General features: G+C 43.6%; 1 protein-coding gene across 3 annotated transcripts in view; it reads right to left on the bottom strand.

Moving 5' to 3' along the window:
* The window catches only part of TANGO2 (transport and golgi organization 2 homolog), a 58,027-nt gene that overhangs the window by 6,372 nt on the left and 32,054 nt on the right, over window positions 1-19,601 (bottom strand). For all 3 annotated transcript variants that reach the window (XM_087705756.1, XM_087705757.1, XM_087705758.1), the window contains 3 exons: window positions 12,195-12,265; window positions 7,781-7,934; window positions 5,665-5,769 (listed from right to left, as the gene is read on the bottom strand). In XM_087705756.1, the coding sequence (XP_087561882.1) occupies window positions 5,665-5,769; window positions 7,781-7,934; window positions 12,195-12,265 (330 nt within the window). The remainder of the gene's footprint in view (window positions 1-5,664; window positions 5,770-7,780; window positions 7,935-12,194; window positions 12,266-19,601) is intronic.

Below are 19,601 nucleotides of genomic sequence, written 5' to 3'. Positions count from 1 at the left end.
CCATGGCGGGCGTGGCCTACTTGCACCATGGCAGGAGGGTCATTTATGCCCTCCCCAGGCTCCAGAGATATTTGTCGAGCCTCCAGGAGGGAGAAAACTCCTCCCTCCCTGGGTTCCAGAGGCTTGAAACGGGCCCGTATTCAGACTTCCTGTACTTCTGCTAAGCCCATTTTTCTCCCTACCCAGGCTCCGGAGGCTTTCTTCAAGCCTCTGGGAGGGCGAAAACGACCTCTCCTGGGCTCCGGAGGCTTGAAACGGGCCTGTATTCAGACTTCCGGTAGGCCCATTTTTCTCCCTACCCAGGCTCCGGAGGCTTTCCTCAAGTCCTCTGGGAGGACAGAAACGGCCTCTCCTGGGCTCCGCAGGACCTCGGGAGGCTGAAAATGGGCTCGTTTCTGGACTTCCAGGAGGCCCGTTTTTCGCCTTCCCAGAGTTTCTGTGCAGGTCCTGCATTTACCTGGCATCCAAAATGGGCCGCGTGGAAACTCCTGGGAGGGGAGGGGCAGTGTGGGCATGGCCAGCCAGTCATTGCAACTACCGGTTCAGCGAACTAGATGTAAAATGAGCATTCAGTTTGCCCAAACTGGTCCAAAACCATCTGAATCCCACCCCTGCTTATGACCGTTTTTCACACTTGCATCCTCGCCGTTACCTTGTAGGTCATCTAGTCCAACCCCGCACCCAAGGAGGAGACCCTACACCAGATGGCAGTCCAGTCTCTTTTTGAGAGCTTCCAGGGATGAAAGTCAACAGGGAAGCCAGAGTCACATAACGACTAACAATGGCTGCGATTCACTTAACAATGGTGGCGAGAGAGGTCGTAAAATGGGGCAAAATTCACAAATGTTTTGCATATCTGGGGCTCCATTGTGGTGGTAAGTCGAGGTCTATCTATATTATGCTGTTTTTAGGACACTAAGCAGTCCACCGCAAGATATATATATATATATATATATATATATATATATATATATATATATATATATATATATATATATATATATATATATATATATATATATATATATATATATGTATGTTATATTTATGCTGATAATGTGACTTTAAGTATAAGTGTGTATATATATATATATATATATATATATATATATAAATTATATATATATATATATATATATATAATATTATATAGATTATATATATATATATATATATATAGATTATACACACACACACACACACACACACACACACACACACACACACACACACACACACACACACACACACACACATATATATATATATATATATATATATATATATATATATATATATATATAATGTTCTGAACCCCCTCTTTGCTCATTCAGAAATGACAGCCATACACAGCTTGCAAAGGAATGTCATTATCAGTCCCGGCTTTTGCTGGCTGCTAGCCCAAAATAAACATAAATAAATTCTCTGGCAAAAAGTTAAATAGCAAATGCAAAAACAAACTCTCACAGCAAACCAGGTTTACAGAAAGCAAATCACTTATCCAAGTGCCTCTTTGAATCATGAACACGAACTCGAACAGGAACGGAACGGAACTACCGAACAAACGAACTTCTGCAACTAAGGCGTGGCACCATCAGTCTTTTATCCATAGGAGGAGATCCTTAATGAGTCCCAGCTGCTTGTTATCTTCTCCTGTGAGCATCCTGAAACCACTCACAGTAGATTTCTGTGTCAGTCTGATAGCAGCTCCAAAGGCTCCTACCGAGCCACAACATATATATCTGTGTGTGTGTGTGTGTGTGTGTGTGTGTGTGTGTGTGTGATACTAATGCAACAAATTCAATTGCATTTTAAAAGCTAAACGGATAGAAAAGATGGATTAGGATTCAAAACCACTCCGAGCGTTATTAATAATTTTTCAATGCTCTTCTAAACAGTCAGGATTTCCTCCACGGAAGGCCAAAGGGAGAGGATTTATTTCAAGCAAGATTAAGGTAGTTCTAAGGTAATCATCTTCAGGGTTCCTAATTCTTCATTCGTCTGTCCATCCCTTTAGTCATGTATCAACGAGAGAAACAAGCTGAAGACAGATGGGAAATTGAAAATGGGGTTGAAAAAACCCTTAAGGGCAGCAACTTAAGATCCTGTCTCTTTGCTTTACACAGTAGAATTCCGGACCTTTGGCCCGATTTTATTAGAGATTATCTGATAACCTGGCATTGTTTGAGTATTTATTTATAGGGGGAAAATGTCCGGACCCAACATAATTTTTAATGTTGGATTTTCGCCCTTACCAGAGGGAGCCCCCTTGTGGAGTACTGTGAAGCCGTTACCATGGCAACTCCACTGCGCTGTACAGTAGAATCCATTTTAAGGCAGTACAGTAGAAGCCATTTAAAGGCCCAACATGCTGTATCTTAACAGAACACCCCCCCTGAGGGGTGTCCTACCCCCACAGTATTTGTCTCCAGAGAGTAAGTCATCTGCTCCACCAAGCAGCTGGAGCATCGCAGGGCGATGGTGCGCATGCACGTGGGGGACTCCCGGCCCCGTCGCAGCGTACCGGTTGCAAAGGGATCCAGAACCCACCACTGATGCCAATGATGGTTCCAGTTCTATCCCCTGTGCACCAAAGGATGCTCTTTTCTCCTTAAAATAGTAGGGTGCAAAATTTTAAGGAGGAGAGGGAGGCTGCCTACCAGTGGTGGGTTCCGGATCCCATTCCAACCAGTACTGTTGGAACGGGCGCAGCAGCGTCCACATGGACGCGCGCAGCACATGCATGCATCTTAGCGCCTCTGCAAGCCTCCACAATGCTCCAGCTGCTCAGCGGAGTGTCGCACAGACGCTGTACTTGCCATGCGCGGAAGCGCCGAAGACTTAAAAGACCAGTAAGGAGCTCGGGAGGGCGGGTGGGCCCTCCGGAGCACCGTACCATACTGGAACGGTATCCGGTACTCCGGGCAGGCTCCGGTATGCCCCTACCGGGGAGTACCACCTGCAACCCACCACTGCTGTCTACCTATAATTTTTTCAACTGGCACCTCCATCCGCCCTGCCAAATCAATTCCCAATGGAGAAGCTCAACTGTGTCCTTGTTTGTGTCTCTATATCGGGCCAAATTCGGGATTTATGACACTCTCCTGGAAAGGGGGGGGCAGGGGGGAAAGGAAGACAGATAAACCAAAGCAAAGGTTTTTGCCTCTTGGCTTCCCGATAATATTGGATTTTGATTTATAATCAACTTATCTGGCTTGCAAGGCTTGGTCGGACATTTACGAAAGGTAATAACTGTAATCAATAAATTACAATGGCAATCAATTGAAATCACCAAGTTTTCCGGGTGGGGTCCAGCCCAGAGTTAAAAGGAGCCTTCCTTCAAATTTCCCTGCATGGGAAATTCACTTTGTGGGATGCCTCAGGCCACAAATTCTGACTCCTGTTGGCTGTTTGTCACCAAACTTTCTTTTTTTCGTCTTCATCTTTTGATCTATGGCAGCGAGTGCTTATTTTATCCCCAAACATACGTTGGCAATAGGTGCATCAAAGTCTCAGAGTAATCAATTCCTTTGCAGAGAGCCCAATAAATCTGGAGCGAACAATGGCTTTTATGTCTGGGAGCAGCAATTTAATTTGAGGGGTGGGCTCTTTCTTCCTGGGCTGGGGGATCTTGATGGGACTTCTTCCTTTTAACGCAGAGTAGGTAAACTCTATTTACATCAGGTATATGCATACTCACCCATTCACTATTAAAAATGGCAGGAAAAATTATACCCTCTCTATCTGGTGTCAGCCAGCAGTAGAATCTGGGGTGGACCTTTCCTGGCTGTAATTACTACAGGTTTACTCCTTGATTTATAACAACTGGAACCAGAATGTCAGTTGCTAAGCAAGGTGGTTGTTAAGTAAGTCACAGCTGATTTCCTTTTTTTTTCTTTGCCACGATTATTAAGCAAATCACTGCAATTGTTCAATGAATCATGCGGTTGCAAATAGCAATAGATTTTTATATACCTTACTTTTATATACCTTATACCCTTATATTTATATACTGTTTCACAGTGCTTTCCAGCCCTCTCTAAGCGGTTTACAGAGTCAGCCTCTTGCCCCCAACAGTCTGGGTCCTCATTTTACCCACCTTGGGAAGGCTGAGTCAATCTTGAGCTGGTCAGGATTGAACTGCTGGCAGCGGGCAGTGAGTTAGCCTGCAATATTGCTTTCTAACCACAGGGAAGCAAGGAAGCAAGTAAGCAAGAAAAGAAGGGAGGGAGTAAGGAGAGGAAAGGAAGGGCATTAGCAATAGCACTTAGATTTATATGCTGCTTCACAATGCTTTCCAGCCCCCTCTAAGTGGTTTACAGAGTCAGCCTATTGTCCCCAACAATCTGGGTCCTCATTTTACCCACCTCGGAAGGATGGAAGGCTGAGTCAACCTTGAGCCGGTCAGGATTAAACTGCTGGTGTGTGGGCAGAGTTAGCCTGCAATACTGCATTCTAATCACTGTACTACAATGGGAAGGAAGGAAGGAAGGAAGGAAGGAAGGAAGGAGAGGGAGAAGAAAGAAGGAAGGAAAATGAGGGAGGAAACAGGAAAAGGGAAGGAAGGAGGGAGGGAGGGGAAAAAAGAGCACTAGTACTAGGCTTTAGATTTATATACTGCTTAACAGTGCTTTACAGCCCTCTCTAAGCAGTTTATAATGTCAGGCTATGACCTCCAGCAATTGGAGCCCTCATGTTACCGACCTTGGAAGGATGGAAGACTGAGTCAACCTTAAGTCGGTCAGGATCGAACAACAGACTGTGGCACAGTTAACCTGCAATACTGCATTCTAGATAGAGTGCAACCATGGCAAGGAAGGAAGGAAGGAAGGAAGGAAGGAAGGAAGGAAGGAAGGAAGGAAGGAAGGAAGGAAGGAAGGAAGGAAGGAAAAACAATAGCACTGCTAGCAGCCACAGCAGTCAGCAAAAGTAGCCTGCAATACTGCATTCTAACCACGGCGCCACCTGGTGATCTGGTGATCCGGTGATCCCAGTTGCTGCAACTGTTGTAAATACAGTCAGATTGCCAAGTGCCCAAATTTTGATCAGGAGACCATTGGAATGCCAAGTCAGGTCCAATCGTAACTCCTGGTTGAGCAGGGGGCTGGACTAGAAGACCTCCATGGCCCCTTCCAGCTCATTCATTCTTTTTTTTTTAGTGCTATTGTAATTTCGAAGGGTCACAAAATGAGAGGTTGCAAGGATTAGCTGTAGTCTGAGAGGACTGCATTCACTTAAAAAGATAAAGGTAAAGACATATGTGTTCACATATGTGTTCCCCTCGCACATATGTGCTAGTCGTTCCTGACTCTAGGGGGCGGTGCTCATCTCTGTTTCAAAGCCAAAGAGCCAGCGCCGTCCGAAGACGTCTCCGTGGTCATATGGCTGGCATGACTCAACGCTGAAGGCACACAGAATGCTGTTACCATCTCACCAAAGATGGTTCCTATTTTTCTACTTGTGTTTTTTACATGCTTTCGAACTGCTAGGTTGGCAGAAGGTGGGACAAGTCATGGGAGCTCACTCCGTTACGCGGTGCCGGGGATTCAAACCACCGACCTTTCTGATCGATAAGCTCAGCGTCTTAGCCACTGAGCCACCGCGTCCTCCTTTCACTTACAGGTTCTCTAAAATGTAATTGAGACAGTAAAATTTCCCTCTTACCTGGTTCCATAATCTGGACATCGGACGCACAAAGCTGCGTACTTGTTTAGGAATGGAAGGACGTAATCCTTTCCCTGGTCCTCCATTGCAGGGTCCGGAAGCTGACTGAATAAAAAAGAAGCCAAATCAGAGATCATGGAACTGAAATTCACCACTTCCTGTGCTTAGATGGGTATTTATTGGTGGCATAGGGGTAATCTTGTAATTGGTGTTATGGCCTACAGATGGAGCTCTCGCCTCACAATGAGGAGCTCCATCCTAGGTAGAAGCTGATTATTTCTCTGTCTGGCCACAATGAGAATATAGCTGCTGCTAAATTCCGTATTGGCGACAGGAAGGGCATCCGGCCAATAAATACTCAGCTCCACTCAGTTGCCCCAACTCCACCCCAGAAGGGATTACGGCAGGGGTGAAATTCAGCAGGTTCTGGGGAAATTTTGAGTAGTTCAAAGAACTGGCAAATACCACCTCTGGCTGGTCGCAGAGTGGGGTGGGAAGGGAGATTTTGCAGTATCCTTCCCCTGCCACGCCCACCAAGCCACGCCCACAAAATCGGTAGTAAAAAAAATTGAATTTCACTACTAGATTAACAGAGTCATTAAACGATGGGGAAAAATTAGGAGCAATCTCGTAGTTGTTTACTGGAGACACCAGTATAGGTAGTCCTCGACTTACGACCATAACTGAGGCCCACGTTTATGCTGGTAAATGAGGAATTTGTTTGTTTTGCCCCATTTTACGACCTTTCTTGCCCCAACAGTTAAGTGAATCACTAGGGTTGATAAGTTAGTAGCCCATGGTTAAGTGAAACTGGCTTCCCCCTTCGGCTTGGCTGGTCAGAAGGTCGCAAAAGGGTATCGTGTGACCCCGGGACACTGCAACCACCATCAGTACGAGGACTACCTGTACAATTGTTCTCAAGAGTCCTAAATGCAAGCACGGCTTAGGCATAGGGACTCACAGAAAAGGGCGGGAAGCTTGCAGGAGAGGGCTGCTGGGAGTTTGCAGGGGTTCAGGAGAATCCCTAGCTAAGATTCTATGCAGTTCGGAGAACCCCCCAAATCCCACTCCTGCCTGGCCCAGCCCTTCCCAGGAGTCTCCACACGATGCGTTTTGAATGCAGGTAAGTGCAGGACACGCACAGAGGCTTTGGGAGGGCGAAAAACGGGCCTACCGGATACAGACCAGTTTCCAGTCTCCAGAGCCTGCGGGAGGGCATTTCCCCCCTCCCGGAGGCTCAAGGAAAGCCTCCAGAGCCCAGGGAGGGCAAAAACGCCCTCCTTGCCGTGGTGCAGGAGGCCGACTAGGCCACATCCACCAGGCTATGCTCACCCAGCAACCAGGAAGAGGAAGGTGGCTAAAATTTTTGAAGCCCACCCCTGGAAGCCTGGGGGTCATATCCCTGATGAATTATGGCAGGGGTTCCCAATCCCCAGTCTCTGAACCAGTACTGGCCTGCAGTTAGCCACTCAAGAATAAAGAATTCTACTCTATTCTATTCTGTAATTCTATTCTGTAATTTTATTCTGTAATTCTATTCTGTAATTCTCTTCTATTCTGTAATTCTCTTCTATTATGTAATTCTATTATATAATTCTGTAATTCTGTTCTATTCTATTTTGTAATTGTTCTATTCTATTTTGTAATTCTGTTCTATTCTATTCTGTAATTCTATTCTGTAATTCTATTCTATAATTGTGTAATTCTGTTCTGTTCTATTCTGTAATTCTGTTCTATTCTGTAATTCTGTTCTATTCTATAATTCTATTCTATTCTATTCTATAATTCCATTCCATTTCTATATTCTATTCTATATTCAATTCCATTCTATAGTCTATATTCCATATTCTATTCTATATTCTGTTGTATTCTATATTCTATTTCATTCTATGTTCTATTCCATTCTCTATTCTCTATATTCTATTCTACTCTATTTCCTGGATTCTGGATGGGGACCATGTCGCCATCAAGTAAGTTGGTCTGTAAGCCAAGGCAAGGGAAGCTATGAGTCTCCAGATGTTGATGGCCTACAACTCTCAATATCACAGACCCTTGGACATCTGCAGTCCCCCTGAGAACAGTTTGGAGCAAAGCAAGAGAGGACACGGAGCCTTACGGGTCCTGGTTATTCAGCAGTTTAATTAGTTCCTGGACCAAGTCTTCTTTCTTGAGGTTCTGGCTGTGCTTGACGACATCTGAAAAAAGCTGCTTTCCGTACTGAAGTTTCTTCCAGGGAGTATCCAGCAAAGAATTGCTCAAGCCGTAGACCCCTGTGTGGTGAGAACAAATCTACCTTCAGGCCTTTTGCCATGAAGCACGAAGAAGATGCCCACAGCTGCTTTCACCTTGGTGAGAAGTTCACGACACGCACAAAAATCAAGCTACGTTGGCGTAGAAACACAGAAACCGTGGCAACAACATGGCTTGTTTCAGCCCAACTCTCGCTGCGTGTTAACCATTTTCCATTGTGCATGCAACTCAGTTTCTGGGAACTAAAAATGCTGGGAGACGCAGGAGTGAAATGCTACCGGTTCAGGCAAGTTCGCCCCGAACCAGTAGTAAAAAAATACTACCAGTTTGCCCGAACAGATAGTAAAAAAATGCTTTTAAAAAGTTTTTAAAAATAGTTTTGACGATCACGCGGTACAGCTGATTGTCACAGCTGATCATCAGAGCCTTTAAAAAACTTTTTTAAAGCATTCTTTTAATACCTTTTCGGGTGAATAGGTAGTTAAAAATGCTTTCAAAAGTAAAAAAAGAGTTGTGCCACGGGATCGTGGGAAACTTTTAAAAAAACATTTCAAAGCTTTTTTACTACTTATTTCGCCAAACCGGTAGTAAAAAAATGCTTTAAAAACATTTTTAAAGGGTTCTGACGATCACGCAGCTCAGCAGATTGTCACGGCTGACCATCAGAACCTTTAAAAACACTTTTTAAAGCATTTTTTACTACCGATTCCGGCAAATAGGTAGTTAAAAAATACTTTTAAAAGTTTTTTTAAAAAGGTTCCCACAATCTCGGCACAGCGGATTGTCACAGCTGATCGTCGGAACTGAACCGGTAGTAAAAAAAATGCTAAAATAAAGTTTAAAAAAGGTTCTGATGATCAGCTGTGCCAATCAGCTGTGCCGTGTGATTTTCTGAACCTTTAAAAAAAAAACTTTTAAAAGCATTTTTTAACTACTGGTTTGGGCGAATAGGTAGTAAAAAATGCTTTAAAAAAGTTTCAAAAAAGGGTTCGGACGATCACGTGGCTCAGCTGATTGTCACAGCTGATCATTGGAACCTTTTAAAACACTTTTTAAAAGCATTTTTTACTACCGTTTCGGGAAAATGGGTAGTTAAAAATGCTTTAAAAAGTTTTTTTTAAAAAGGTTCCCACGATCGTGAAGCACAGCTGATCATCAGAACCTTTTTTTTTAACTTTTCAAAGCATTTTTAACTAATCCATCCGAACCAATAGTAAAAAAAATACTTTTAAAAAGTTTTTAAAAAGGTTGCAACGATCACGAGGCATAGCTGATCACCACAGCTGATCGTCGAAACCGAACTGGTAATGAAAAAAATGCTAAAAGAAAGTTGAAAAAAGGTTCTGACGATCAGCTGTGACGATCAGCTGTGTCGTGCGATCTTTGGAACCTTTTTTTAAAAAACTTTTTAAAAGCATTTTTTAACTACTGGTTCGGACGAACAGGTAGTAAAAAAAAATGCTTTAAAAAAGTTAAGAAAAAAGGTTCCAATGATCAGCATCAGCTGTGCCATGCGATTATTGGACCCTTTTTAAAGCATTTTTTAACTAACACTAAAAACGTTTTTTTTTTAAAGTTGTCCACGCCCACCCAGTCACATGACCCCCCCCCCCCCTCAAAAAAAAAAAAAACCCACGCCCACAGAACCGGTAGGGGAAAAAAATTGAATTTCACCACTGGGGAGATGGCGAAGTTCTTGTGAAGCCACTTTGAGTTTGCAGGGCAAAAAAGGGATGATTAACTAGACAGCAAGATATGCATTCACTGATTTTGCTTAGGGGAATAAAATGATACAAAATATACCCCAGATAATCCGGAAGGTTTTTATGTTTGGAGCAGCTTGCTAAAAAAAAAAGGAAATGCTTCAATGCAACAATGAGACTTTGTTATCTGGAGCCCTGTAGTTTTGCCACAGGTAAGCAGGGAAATAAAAGCCTTAACGCTAAGTATCCCAGTGTGATAAAAGTCACTTTGCTAGAGACTGTAAACGGAAACCGCGAATAGTAGGTTTGCAGTTATCTTACCCAGCAAAAAGATTTATTAAGGCTGTTTGATCAAAAGAATTGCCTGTTTTGTTTTGTTCCCGGAGCTGGATTATCACAAAAAGGCCCCCAAATTAGGGTGGGTTTGATTTAAATCAAGTCGATTTTAATCACGATTTAAATCACAAGTGAAAAGGCTTGATTTATATCGACTTGGTTTAAATTGTAATGGACGGGACCAAGCTAAGTTAAATCATAATTTTTAATGAGCAACTGTCACCTTTCAGAACTTCCAGGTGTGAATGCCCCAACACTGGAAGTCTTTAAGAAGATGTTGGATAGCCATTTGTCTGAAACGGTATAAGGTTTCCTGCCTAGGCAGGGGGTTGAACTAGATGACCTCCAAGGTCCCTTCCCACTCCGTTACTGTTAACCTGGAGAGTGGCTGAGAATCAGGAATTGGGTACGTCTAGTTTAATGTAAAGAAGGATTAGGGGTGACATGATAGTGGTTCCAATATCTAAGGGGTTGCCACAAAGAAGAGGGAGTCAAACTATTCCCCAAAGCACAAGAGGGTAGGACAAGAAGCCATGGGTGGAAACTAATCAAGGAGAGAAGCAACTTAGAACTGAGGAGAAATTTCCTGAGAGTTAGAACAATTAATCATTAAAATTGGGATTTGCCTCCAGAAGTTGTGAATGCTCCAACACTGGACGTCTTTAAGAAGATGTTGGATAGCCATTTGTCTGAAGTGGTGTAGGGTTTCCTGCCTAGGCAGGGGGTTGGACTAGATGACCTCCAAGGTCCCTTCCAACTCTGCTATTGTATTGTATTGTATCTCTGTCCCACAGCAGCTCCTCCTCTGACCTTCTGTTGACTCACCTCACAGTCCCAATATTGCAAAATATACAGCCTCAAGCTAGATAATTAAGTTCCATTTCATACTGATTACATTAAATTGTTAATGTATCTTAAATAGAAAACAATCTTTAGATAGATTTTTACTCCAAAAGTATATTATCAAAATAAATTTGATAAAAATCAAAAAAAGACCGATGGACTTCAACTCCCAGAATTCTCCGCTGGCTGAGGAATTCTGGGAGTTGAAGTCCACCAGTCTTAAAATCGCCAAGGTCCAAAGCAGGCAGTAGCTGTCCACCTCTGACTCTCTCAAAATATGACATGTATAGCCCTTTATCTTCATGTCCATCATGGAAAAAAGGAAATGCAGGTATGCAGACACATCACTGCTTCAGGGGATTTTGCAGTAACCTTCCCCTGGAAGGGGGAGGGAATGGAGATTTTACAGCATCCTTCCCCTGGAGTGGGGAGGGAATGAGGATTTTGCAGTATCCTTCCCCTGGAGTGGGGAGGGAATGGAGATTTTGCAGTATCCTCCCCCTGGATTGCGGAGGGAACAGAGATTTTGCAGTGTCCTTCCCCTGGAGTAAGGAGGGAATGGGGATTTTGCAGTGTCCTTCCCCTGGAGTGGGGAGGGAATGGGGATTTTGCAGTATCCTTCCCCTGGAGTGGGGAGGGAGTAGATATTTTGAGGTGTCCTTCCCCTGGAGTGGAGTAGGAATGGAAATTTTGCAATACCCTTCCCCTGGAGTGGGGAGGGAATGGGGATTTTACAGTAACCTTCCCCTGGAGTAAGGAGGGAATGAGGATTTTGCAATATCCTTCCCCTGGAGTGGGGAGGGAATGGAGATTTTGCAGTATCCTTCCCCTGGAGTGGGGAGGGAACGGAGATTTTGCAGTGTCCTTCCCCTGGAGTGGGGAGGGAATGAGGATTTTGCAGTGTCCTTCCCTTGAAATGGGGAGGGAATGGGGATTTTGCAGTATCCTTCCCCTGGAGTGGGGAGGGAGTAGATATTTTGCAGTGTCCTTCCCCTGGAGTGGAGTAGGAATGGAAATTTTGCAATACCCTTCCCCTGGAGTGGGGAGGGAATGGGGATTTTGTAGTATCCTTCCCCTGAAGTGGGGTAGGGATGGAGATTTTGCAGTATCCTTCCCCTGCCATGCACATCAAGCCATGCCTACAGAACCGGTAGTAAAAAAAAATTGAATTTCACCACTGCACTGCTTTAAATAAATCAAGGTTGTGTTGTTGTTGTTGTTGTTGTTATTATTATTATTATGTTAATCTTTGGTGAATTTCACAGCCTTTGGGGCTGGTTGGTAGCTCAACAGCTTGAGTCCTAATCAAGGACCTAGGAACTGTTAAGGTAACGTCAGAGGATATAAGCTGTTCCAAGTAGGGTGGTTTTTTATTTTTATTATTATTATTTAACCCACCGGGATTTAGGAAGACAGGTTCTGGATCTCCTTTGTTTCCGTAATAGTAAATTACATCTCCATTAGTGGTGCTAAAAGATAAAAATAGCAGAAGAAGTAGAAAATGAGTTCTCCTTGCAAAAACTGGCAACTTAAATCTTAGATTCAGTTCGACTTATCCTTTATTTGCACATTGTCATTAACATCTACTACATCTTTATTTATTGATTAGCGCTTGGGCCCAATCAAAGTGCAAAGTTCCAGAAACAGATGATTACTAAAATTTGATAAATGCAATTTAAAATGGAATTGGAATAAAATACGATTTAAAATGAAATTGGAATCCAACATGATTTAAAATGAAATTGGAATAAAACACGGTGTAAAATGAAATGGGAATAAAATGCAGTCTAAAATGAAACTGGAATAGAATACAAGGATTCAAGATATAGGTGAATAGAATATGATAACATTATATTTCAGTGTCACCCCTGCAATCAATCTACCCCAATCGGTCCCACATAAGCTGATGTCAACTGAACCATTTTTGCTAAAGTACCATGCTGTGTTAAATGTTATTTTCAGGTTCTGGCTGCACATAAGGGAAGTTGTTTTGATATGGTTATCTCAGTGGGGCATTCGTTTGGTATATGGACCGAGGTACCTGTACCTCACCCCCTTCTACAGGCAACAATCAAATAGGATGTGAGCCAGGTTTTCTACCTATGCTGCGCCGCAAATGGATTCAGTTCTACCGTTGTGCAATCTTCAGCCCAGGAAGATTTCCCCCCCATCCCAATTCCTGTTCAGAAATCAGCAAACTATTTTCTTTTCTCCAAATTAATCTGATGACATTTCTACAGTAGGGACACTGGTTAAGAAAAGCAAGCGGAGGACTCCAGCATGGAAAATATTTTTTTTAATTGATTTGATCCAATTAATCTGCTTTTAAAATTAACTATTAAAAAAAAACCAACACTTTTGAAATTAGCAGCTAAGATCCGATGAGGAAAATCTTTTTGCTGAAAGAGACATGGAATTGCCCTAGAGTAGCTCGGTTTTTCTGCCTTCAAAGAATTAAAAGAAAATTCCATTTATCCAGGGAGAATTTGATTATTCCCTTCCCAACGCTTCTATCCGCAATGTTAGAAGCATCTAAGATGGGTCCAATATACTAAATTAGCACAGTTCTTTGTGCCAATTCCATTAGTTGGTTATTAATATTTTCTTATATATTTCGCTGAACCAACCATTGTATATTCTAATCACATCTCCTTGTTGTAAAATCCATGTCTGCTATTTTTATCCTCCCGGGATAATCACCAACTGCATTCAAGAACCAATTAGATTAAAAAAAAAACACTTAAAATTACCATACCATAAATAGGACTCAATGTCAGCACACACCTATGGAATTAAGGAAGGGGAGGGGTGCAGAAGCCAAATCAACACACCACCCAATCTTTACCGAAGGAAAAACATGCTTGTAGAAGGTTAAAAAAAGAAAGTCCATCAGCAGAATAAAATTATCTGCGTAGATGTGCATAATAAACTCGTCCCCAAACAAATGAAAAGTTAATTAGTCAAATATATGCAGTGATATGAATTAGGCATCCATCTTTGGTACCATAAAACCTTCAGAGGGAAATTAACTAACTCCCTAATATTTGTTGAGCTTAAACAGGGTAAAGGCTCGGGATTTTTTCCCCCCGTCTAGCGGAACGGTGAAGTCCAAACTGCATCTTCCCTCTTTTGAGACAGGTATAAAACTGCAGGTGTATTTTTGCCCACTTTTTAGACCACAAATTGGGGTCCTGGTGGGACAGCCAAGATTATTGCAAGCGGAAGTTCCTCCAGCTCGAAGCAATAAATATTGGTTTGAAGGGAGAACAGGCCAGATCTTGGCAACCAGGATCACGAAAACCTAGAAACATATTTTTGCAAGCAAGCAGTTAGCACATCAAAATTGAGCAAAGAAAGAAGGAAACAGGATAGATCTTAATAAAGGGGAATCATTGTAGCTCAGGGCTGAAATGAGGAATCCTTAGTGCTCTCTGAGCTTGGTGGCTTTCTTGCCGGCGTTTCATGACCCAACTAGGGAACTTCATCAGCACTAAAAGGGAGTGGGCATTGTGAAGAGGATTGTGGAGTGCCTGGTGCTCTCTGAGCTTGGTTGTTTCCTTGCCGACATTTCATTACCCAACTAGGGAACATCATCAGTGCTAGAAGAGAGTGGGGTTTGTGAGTGGGGTGAGATAACAATGACTGTGGAGTCCCTGATGCTCTCTGAGCTTGGTGGCTTTCTTGCAGATGTTTCATTACAGGAGGAAGAAAAAATGGAGAAGGAGTCACTTTTTTAACGCTGTTGTAACACTGAACTGTCAGTGAACGAACTGTAGTAAGTTGAGGACTATCTCTACATTGGGAACGGGAGATATCAGCTCTCACCCGTGAAGCCTAATAAGAAAAAATTAAGTTTACTCAGCTATTTATATCCAAGTATCTGTAACCTATCAGGTGGCTCAGCGGCTAAGACGCTGAGCTTGTTGATCAGAAAGGTTGGCAGTTCGAATCCCTAGCGCCGCATAACGGAGTGAGCTCCCGTGACTTGTCCCAGCTTCTGCCAACCTGACAGTTAGAAAGCACGTAAAAAATGCAAGTGGAAAAATAGGAACCACCTTTGGTGAGGGTTGTATCTACAGCTTACAGAGCAGCACTTTAGGGTGGCCCTTGAAATCCCATGATTTTAAAGACAAGAGATGTAGATTTTGCTCTGTGCTAATCCAATAGGGACGGGGGTGGCTCAGTGGCTAAGACACCGAGCTTGTCAATCAGAAAGGTCCGTGGTTCAAATACCTAGCGCCGCATAACGGAGTGAGCTCCTGTTACTTATCCCAGCTTCTGCCAACCTAGTAAAAATGGAAGTAGAAAAATAGGAACCACCTTTGGTGGGAAGGGAACAGCGTTCCGTGCGCCTTCAGCATTGAGTCATGCCAGCCACATGACCACGGAGACATCTTCGGACAGCGCTGGCTCTTCTGCTTTGAAACAGAGATGAGCACTACCCCCTAGAGTCGGGAACAACTAGCACATATGTGCGAGGGGAACCTTTCACTTTACTTTATCTATAAGTTAAATCTGGTATTTTTCCTGGCTAAAGTGGCTCCTGACCCCTCCTTGCTTTTCAACTCCTTTTCATCTTTTACACTTTTCTCGTTAGCTTTGATTTCACAACCTTATCTCTTATTTTTCTTTTCTTTTTGTTTTAAGTGACATATATTCCGAAGAAAGAGAAATGGTTTTGCATATTTTGAAATACCATTCAGGGTGAATTTAACAGCTTTTGTCTTTGTTCCTCCCCCTATTAAATATTACGACTAGGCACCTTACGTAGTATATTCGGTTCTTGTTTGATTTATGTCAGCTTACGAAGTTGGAAAAATACATTCCCCGTAGCTTTCTAAAAGCTGTTTGCAAAGAAAGCCATTTGCATAGTTTAGGAAACGCTGCTGTCGCAATGTACATCAATTTCGGCTTTTTAAAATTCGGGCACGCTTGTTCTGACAGATGAACGTAATTCCGTCTGTGTCTAAAATAGAATTTTTTAAAAATAGTTTTATTAGCAGCACCCTGGGATACCAGAACGTTGGCAGTTTATCCCTGCTTCTAGCTTACGGCTCAGCCTAAAAATCCCAAGTATTTATTGCATTCCTCACTTGATAACCATTTCCAGTCTCTGCCACTTTCTCTCCCTCTCTTTTCTTCTTTCTTTCTGTCTCTTTCTTTCCTTCCTTCTTTCACTCCTTCCATTTTTTCTTCTTTCTTTCCTTCCTTCCCTCTTTTTTCTTCTTTCATTCCCTTTCTTTCTTTCTTCTTCTTCCTTCCTTCCCTCTCTTTTTTCTTCCTCTCTGTCTCTTTCTTTCTTTCTTTCTCTTTCTTTCTTTCTTCTTTCCTTCCCTCCCTATTTCTTTCTTTCTTTCTTTCTTTCTTTCTTTCTTTCTTCGTTCCTTCCCTCCCTATTTATTTATTTTTCTTTCTTTCTCTCTTTTTCTTTCTTCCTTTGTTCTTTACCTCCCTCCCTCTTTCTTTCTTTTTTCCTTCTCTCTCTCTGTCTCTCCCTCTTTCTCCATTTGGCATCCTGTGGACTAATCCTTACCCTTGTCTTCTGGGTTTCCATTTGCACAATCATCCAAGTCATAGTTGTCCCAAAGGTACTTTTTCAAAAGCTGCTTTTTCTTCAGGAACTGAAGAAGCTTCTTGGATGAGAAGTGAAACATTTTCAATTTAAAAAAAAACAGCTAAGAAAGCCCAGTTGCTTTTTGAAAGAGCACTTTTGGAACAAGCAAAGATGAGTTCATATTGAGATAGGCAACCTCTCCCTCCCACATTTTTTTAAAAATGGGTCCTCTTGCTATGCCTAGTCACATCAGTGACCGAATTCTTTACCCTTCAAAGAGAAGGAAAGCCAGCCAGCTATTGAGCAGATCCTAAAGTGGGTTTCATGTTTCTTTAAAAAATACAAAAAAACCACCCATATTTCCTCCTGAAAAACTAGGGGAAGGAACTATAAGCAGCTTTGTTACCTACTATGATATCAAGGAAGACAGACAGAAATGATGGATGGATGGAGGAATGAAAGAGATGGGAAAGAGAGAGGGAGGGAGGGAAGGAAGGGAACAAAGGAATGGACAAAGGAAGAGAGAAAGAAATGGGTGGGAGGGAGGGACAGGGAGGGAGGGAGGGAAGGAAGGAAGGAAGGACTAGCAGGAATTAGCAGTGTTCCAGTATCTCAGGGACTGCCACAAAGAGAGGGAGTCAAGCTATTCTCCAAAGCACCTGAGGGCAGAACAAGAAGCAATGGGTGGAAACTAATCAAGGAGAGAAGCAACCTGGAATTACGGTATCTTTTCTTTTACGTACACTGAGAGCAAAATGCACCAAAGATAAATTCCTTGTTTATTCAATCTCATGAGGCCAATAAAGAATTCTATTCTATTCTATCTTCTCAAAATTGTTTGACCAGCACTGGGATTTCATCCATCACATTTTGGATGCAAACAGATACCTATGGTTTCAAGCGAGGCCCAGCACAAAATGAATACATAAAACAAAAAAGGGTTTTTTAAAGATATATATTTACATCGAAGAAGGATTGGTTGGGTTAGGCAAATTAATAACCAGCCTCGGAAAATAAGAATTTGTGTGGGTTGGTTTCTGCTTTGCAGCTGTCACATCAACCAGGGCGAATATGATTCTGATTTATCACTTTATTTTCCCTGACGAGACTGGAAACACCTTTTCAGTTCAATAAGTTTAAGTTTCTCCCTGCAAAACGCAGGACGCAGCCCCAAGAGACTATGGTTCTGCCTTGGGCATTCATCATTCTGAGCTGCCTCTTTTTAGAGACGTCTTCCCCCCCACCCCCAAAAGAAGAACAGGCTGCGCGGAGCTGTTAATTTTAAGTTAGAAACACTAAAATGAAAGATAATGAACATATCATGTGTGTTTCGCGATGCAAAGAGAGTGGATGAAAGGTGTGGTCTGGCTGCGTAGCCATCCATGTGAATTGTCCTACAATTCCTTGGGTTTTTTTGTTTTCTTCTTAACTGTTTATTTGTCTTGATTAAAAAGAGAGTGGGGAGAGGGAAAGAGAGAAAGAGAGAGAAAGGGAGAGAGAGATGGGTGGAAGAGAGAGGGAAAGGAAGGGAGGGAGGGAGAAAGGGAAAGAGAGGGAAAGAGAGGGGGGTGAAAGAGGGGGGAGAGGGAAAGAGAGCGAGAGAGGGAAGGAGAGAGAGAGGGAGAGAGAGAGAAAGGGAAAGAGAGAGAGGGAAAGAGGGGGGAGTGAGAGAGGGGGGAGAGGGAAAGAGAGAGCGAGAGGGAAGGAGAGAGGGAGGGAGAGGGAAAGGGAGAAAGGGAAAGAGAGAGGGAAAGAGAGGGGGGAGAGAGGGGAGGAGGGAAAGAGAGAGCGAGAGAGGGAAGGAGAGAGGGAAGGAGGGAGAGGGAAAGGGAGAGAGAGAGAAAGGGAAAGAGAGAGGGAAAGAGGGGGGGAGTGAGAGAGGGGGAGAGGGAAAGAGAGTGAGAGGGAAGGAGAGAGGGAGGGAGGGAGAGGGAAAGGGAGAAAGGGAAAGGGAGAAAGGGAGAAAGGGAAAGAGAGAGGGAAAGAGGGGGGGAGTGAGAGAGGGGGAGAGGGAAAGAGAGTGAGAGGGAAGGAGAGAGGGAGGGAGGGAGAGGGAAAGGGAGAAAGGGAAAGGGAGAAAGGGAGAAAGGGAAAGAGAGAGAGGGAAAGAGAGGGGGGAGTGAGAGGGGGAGAGGGAAAGAGAGAGCGAGAGAGGGAAGGAGAGAGGGAAGGAGGGAGAGGGAAAGGGAGACAGAGAGGGAGAGAGAGAAAGGGAAAGAGAGAGAGGGAAAGGGGGGAGTGAGATAGGGGGGAGAGGGAAAGAGAGAGCGAGAGGGAAGGAGAGAGGGAGGGAGAGGGAAAGGGAGAAAGAGAAAGAGAGAGGGAAAGAGAGGGGGAGTGAGAGAGGGGGAGGGGGAAAGAGAGAGCAAGAGAGGGAAGGAGAAAGGGAGGGAGGGAGAGGGAAAGGGAGAGAGAGAAGGAGAGAGACAGAGGGAAAGAGAGGGGGAGAGGGAAAGAGAGAGCAAGAGAGGGAAGGAGAGAGAGAGGGAGAGGGAAAAGGAGAGAGAGAGAGAAAGAGGGAGAGAAAGGGGAAAGAGAGGGGGAGAGAGAGGGGAGAGAGGGAAAGAGAGAGAGCAAGAGAGGGAAGGAGAGAGGGAGTGAGAGAGAGGGGGGAGTGAGAGAGGTAAAGAGAGAGAGAGCAAGAGAGGGAAAGAGAGAGAGAGGGGAAGAGAGAGGGAGAGAGAAAGAAAGGGAAAGAGGGAGAGAGGAAAGGAGAGAGGGAAGGAGGGAGAGAGAGAAGAGAGGGAGAGAGAAGAAAATCTTAAGAGAATTATGCAGAGAACTGTGCACCAGCACATAAGTTGTAAGGTTGCAATGTAAACAAGCAGTGTGTGCAAAAGAGTTTCTTTAATACAAAAATTAAGTGAAATAAACAAGGAGAGCTTTGCAAGGTGACTAAACCTAGGCCTATTGTTTATTATGAGCCGCAGTGGCACAGTGGTTAGAATGCAGTACTGCAGGCCACTTCTGCTGACTGCCAGCTGCCTGCAATTTGGCAGCTCGAATCTCACCAGGCTCAAGGTTGACTCAGCCTTCCATCCTTTCGAATGAAGGATTGCAGGCTACTTCTGCTGACTGCCGGCTGCTAGCAGTTCAATTCTGACCGACTCAAGATTGATTCAGCCTTCCATCCTTCCGATGTCGGTTAAATGAGGACCCAGATTGTTGGGGAGCAAGGGGCTGACTCTGTAAACCACTTAGAGATGCCTGCAAAGCACTGTGAAGCAGTATGTAAGTCTAAGTGCTATTGC

The sequence above is a fragment of the Thamnophis sirtalis genome, unplaced genomic scaffold (genome assembly GCF_051295495.1).
Source record: "Thamnophis sirtalis isolate CommonGarterSnake01/CBP01778 unplaced genomic scaffold, rThaSir2_p1.2 scaffold_2, whole genome shotgun sequence".
In the NCBI taxonomy this organism is placed as follows: domain Eukaryota; kingdom Metazoa; phylum Chordata; class Lepidosauria; order Squamata; family Natricidae; genus Thamnophis; species Thamnophis sirtalis.
Note: the sequence above shows the minus strand (reverse complement) of the source record. Positions and strands in the feature narration are given on the sequence as shown.